This window comes from Macadamia integrifolia, chromosome 9 (assembly GCF_013358625.1).
Source record: "Macadamia integrifolia cultivar HAES 741 chromosome 9, SCU_Mint_v3, whole genome shotgun sequence".
Taxonomy (NCBI): domain Eukaryota; kingdom Viridiplantae; phylum Streptophyta; class Magnoliopsida; order Proteales; family Proteaceae; genus Macadamia; species Macadamia integrifolia.
In genome coordinates, this window is record NC_056565.1 from 15,581,178 (window position 1) to 15,586,152 (window position 4,975).

General features: G+C 42.2%; 1 protein-coding gene across 1 annotated transcript; it reads right to left on the reverse strand.

The window, feature by feature from the left end:
• Positions 1–437: 437 nt before the first annotated feature.
• Positions 438–2,734, reverse strand: LOC122088047 (aspartyl protease family protein At5g10770-like). Its single transcript, XM_042657183.1, has 2 exons — positions 2,504–2,734; positions 438–1,895 (listed from the first exon to the last, which is right to left on the reverse strand). The coding sequence occupies exons 1-2, from the start codon at positions 2,694–2,696 to the stop codon at positions 631–633; spliced, it is 1,458 nt and encodes a 485-aa protein (XP_042513117.1). The 5' UTR covers positions 2,697–2,734; the 3' UTR covers positions 438–630.
• Positions 2,735–4,975: the final 2,241 nt, after the last annotated feature.

Here is a 4,975-nt window from a genome sequence, read left to right on the forward strand (position 1 = left end):
GTCGCATGCACGGAGAGAATTGAACAAGAATTACACGATTAATAATTGGAGAGGACCACGATCCCTAATGATGGGTCTAAAACAATGATCCTGACATCCTATAGTCCTCAACTTATTATTGGTAACCAAAATCATTTTAGGTTGAGAATCATTGTTCTTCACTTTTTTCTCCATCAAAGTGAAAGTAGTAAGGGCCTGGCAAAACAAAGAAGTGATAGGTTCACTTTTTCTAGTTTAAGTATAGGTGTAGAGAGTACTGTTATTTACCCAAGATCTTGTTCACATATTAAGTTTCGAAATTATGCACACAGAGAGAGAGAGAGAGAGAGAGAGAGAGAGTTTTTAATCCAACAGCCCAACAAATATATATATATATATATATATATATGTGTGTGTGTGTGTGTGTTATGAAAGAAAGGGAAAAAGAAAATACCAGATTGGAATCATAAGCTTCAATATTTTCTTGCTTGTTCAGTTCCACTTCTTATTCTTTCATTCCTCTTATTTATATTTCTATTGCTAATCAATCACTGACCATATATATGATTTCTGGGAGGAGGTTGTTAAGGAAAGAGGCAGACACAGTGGGCAGCCTTTTCCTATCTTTATATTACAGAGGGCTGGTTCCCATTACCTACAACCACCAGCGCCAAATCCCAGCTTTCCAGCTGCCACATTATAAACCACCTCAAAGGTCTGTTGTTGCTTATTTCCAAGGATCCCGAAATCGGTATCAGCTCTGTTTCCAGCAAAAGCCAAGCAATGTTGAGTTGAACTCAGTTGAAACAGAATCCCAGATGGATGAACATTCAAGTCAGTATATCTATAAAAATGCAACACAATGGTTGGTAATACTACATTACTATATCCAGAAAGGTTATAGCATGTATCCATAAATGAAGTAGATACAGCTCTGGGATAATTAGACATTGCTTGACGAAATGCTGATCGGAGAGCTGCATAGGCTGTTGGTGCCAAACGAGTGACGACAGTTCCAGAGTCTATAAGGGTTCCTGAAGTTGTAAAAACTGCTGGTGAGATAGCCAATTTCTTCCCTCCAACACTGATACCAGTCATACTTAAGAAATAGAAATTTGGACGATTTGAATTTACTAGTAAAGGAGTGTTGAAAATCCTAGGAGTGGTGCCGGCTTGGCTTCCAAATGCAAGATAACCAGTAGAACTGGTTGTTGATGGAAGACAATAGGAGAAAATATTTCCATATTTTTGAATAGTCTGTGATACCGTAGAGACGTTGTCACGGCCAAGGCCTAGTAATCCATCTGAAGTGCCAAACAGGCCTTGGTTATTTTCGCCGCACCCGAATCTGAAGTTGGGGAAGACATCAGAACTAGATAGTGTTAGTTTGTCTCGTGCATAGTACCCTCCAGAGTATGAACCATCACCGTATCCAATTCGGTAAGTGCATGTGGTGGTGCAAGCTTGTGAGTTGCCTGTGGCTGATTTCAGTTGGTTGCAGTCGTTAGAGCCACATGGGACACTGGAATGGGTAGAGGATGCAGAACGGTTGAAGTAGGGATCTTTTTGTCTATGGCATTGGCCGGAGCATGGTTGGCATTGGATCCAAGTTAGATCACTACCAGTATCGAATTCTACTGTGAATTCTTGCATTGGGGTTCCAAGTCCGATATTTACCACAAAGTTTCCGGTACCGAGAGATAGGCCAGAATTTGCAGGAATCCTGACTGCAGAATCTTGGAGTACTGTGGTTTGGTTTTTGGAGGTTTTTGAATTGAGGTACTTGACTCGGATTTCGTCATCAAGGACAATTTGATGAGGGCTAGGAATTGTTGTATTCCCATTCTTCAGTGGTGAGCAAGGCCCATATTTGTGAGCTACTTGCAGTGGCTTGCTTAAGTTTTCGGCACCTGAAACTGAAAGTACGGAAGGTAGCATTTGTTAATTAATGTAGTAATTTTGAGAGAGAAGAGAGAGAGAGAGAGAGATCCAATGTGATTTATAATAGGAGTCAATAACGGGTGGTAGGTAGGCCTATATTGGACTCCTTATGAGCGTTTTCTTTTTGTCTACTACTATCTAAAAATAATCAAGTCATTAATCACCGGACGAAACCAAGAAATAACTCTAGCACTCACGTACGAAATTATAGAAGATCTCTTTTAAGGTCAAACAATTCCACAAGAAAGAGAAAGTATACGAAAAACATTGATGAATTTTGTGCGAAAAAGTGTGTCAGAAATGAAAGATTTTGCTAGCATAAAAAACCCTCTGATCAACTCCACACAAGAGATTCCACTGCCCAGGTGATAATTTGAACCTAGAGTTGAAACAATTAATACACCATTAACTCTTGGTCTGATACCTTATGGATTGTAAGATCCTATGTGGAGAGGTCACACCATACATGGGAAGGGGATCGAGACTCAAAACCCTCTATGGTACGCACCGCACCCAGCTTTTAAAGAGAAATGAAATTCCAGCTATACTCTTACACTATATATCATCATAAAATGAAGATAACCTTTGGGTGGTGTAGAACAAACTTCTGCCGGCATCAAGGAGCTAAGTTCAATAACATGACTATGGTAATGAACATCCGCCGTCAGTTCTTTGAATCCATTGGCTTCTACCTTCTTTGATGAACAACCAATTAGAAACAGAACAAGAACCAAGCCAAAAGGAAAACGAAGGAAGGAGGAATAGTTAGTAGCCATGGAAAGGGTACTAACTGCTCTAATCAATTCTTTTTTCACTATCCTTTGCTATTGATGCCTACCCAACCTTCTTACGAAGGATTATATAGAAGAATGAGAGAGAGAGAGAGAGAGAGAGAGAGAATGTGATGTGGAGCAGTCAATAGAGGTGCAGCGCATGGGATCACAAATCTTTTAATCAATCATGTGGGAATATGTATGGCTGGGTTACTATTTCAGCATTAGCCTTTTATTTGGAAGAATAAGGGATTAGGTACAACGTATGACTGTCTTACCATTTTAAAATTCTATTAGTTTCTTTAAGAGTCTTATTTTTATATTCTGTCCTTATTAGATGTTTCCTATTCAGCCCTGAGAGGTTATTAAATAAGTTGTATGAGAATTTACCACTAGAAAAGATGGAATAAAGATTGCAGATGTTCTTCTTCATTATTCAGCTTACGTCCGACTTGAACGATATCGAGTCCACTTAGTCTTCCATTCTATATCAGTTGGTATCAGGGCTCATGCATGATCTTGGTATGGCAGATGGTCAATGAAGCGAAGGCTTACCTCAAGGTGGTGATCGTGAAGATCTTCAGCAACCACTCTTGAAGGGAGAATTCCTGCATACGTTGAGAGAGTTTTAGACATCCTTGATGGAAGAGATTCGAACACTCCTCATTCAGTCTGCACCGGAAGGACGGACTCGCGCAGAATACAACATCCCCCCTTTCCCTCGTCACATTCCGCCAGGACCAATGAGGAGGCCACCCAGCGTCAATGAGGACCTTAGTGACCCCAATTCTAGCTCTGATGAAGACCCCCATAACATTCCAAATGTGGTTTGGAATGCTGGAATTCGTCAACCCCACCACCCCCATTGTTACCGACAAGAGCGTGCTCAACCCACAACTAGAATTGAAAGGTGGTGCGGCAGTGTGGTGGAATCAATTGCAGAACTCCAGTAGAGAACAAGGAAAATTCCCCATTCGATCATGGCAACGAATGAGACAGCTCCTGCGGAAGAGATTCCTCCCACCAAACCATCGACAACTAATGTACCAGCAATTACAAAACTGTGTACAAGGCACGAGGACTGTCATTGAGTACACCAACAAGTTCCTCCGATTGCAAACTCGTTGCAATTTGACAGAGACCGAAGACCATCAAGTTGCACGTTACGTCAATGGGCTGAGGTATGCAGTCCAGGATCGTATGGCTTTGCAAACTGTTTGGAGCGTTGATGAGGCACAGAGCCTAGCTTTATGGGTTGAGAGGACACTAAGCCGACCATCCACTAGGGGAAGTCGTTATGACATGGACAAAGGAAAACAACCGATATCTGAGTCAGGGAAGGCGTCAATACCTGTGCAACGACAGCCAGTAGAGCCTGAGGGTCGGGTTCCAGCCAAAGGGGGTGAAGTAAGTAGGCCAACCCTTAAACCCACCTCTATTTCAGCACCATCAAAAGGTCCTTATGGACGTGCCGAACCCCTCAAGTGCTACCGTTGCGGAGAGCCTGGCCATCGCTCTAATGCCTACGCTCAAAGACGATCCGTGAACATGGTTGAGGGAATCATGTCCAATGACTCTGATTCAGATGAAGCAGACTCCGAGATGGCAGAAGAAGAGGGAGAAGGAGTCTCTTGCATCATTCGCCGACTCCTGCTCTCACCCAAGCCAGTTGAACTGACCCAACGTCATATGATTTTTCATACCCACTGTTCAGTAAAATCAAGGGTATGCAACGTCATAGTGGACAATGGTCGTAGTCAGAACATAGTTTCTCTTGCTTTGGTCAACCATCAGAAGTTGACAACAGAACCTCATTCTTCACCTTACAAGATTGGTTGGATCAAGAACGGATCGGCGATCAAAGTGTCCCTTGTGTGCAAGGCTCCTATTTCATTTGGCAAAAGCTACAAGGAAGACGTGCTTTGCGACGTGGTCAATATGGACGCATGCCATATTTTATTAGGTCGTCCTTGGAAATTTGATGTGGATGCCAAACACTTGGGTAGAAAGAACATTTATGTGATTAAATGGCGTGGATACAAAATTGCTTTACATCCTAAACCACCCTTGGAGACTCGGTCTAGAGAAGGCCAGGAAAACGACAAGGCACTAGTTTCCTTGACAATCTCTGAACCAATATTTCACAAAGATATGAAGGAGGCTAGGGAGTGCTACACCTTGATTTTTAAAGGAGACCACACCACTAATAACCAGATTCCTGAGTCAATCCAAAGGCTGTTGTGCGAGTTCAAGGATCTCTTTTCAGAAGAGTTACCTAACGA

Coding starts and splice junctions, on each gene's coding strand:
- LOC122088047 (XM_042657183.1), bottom strand. CDS start 2,696: ATGGCTACTAACTATTCCTCCTTCCTTCGTTTTCCTTTTGGCTTGGTT. Junction 1,896..2,503: donor TTGTTCTACACCACCCAAAG/GTTATCTTCATT, acceptor CCGTACTTTCAG/TTTCAGGTGCCGAAAACTTA.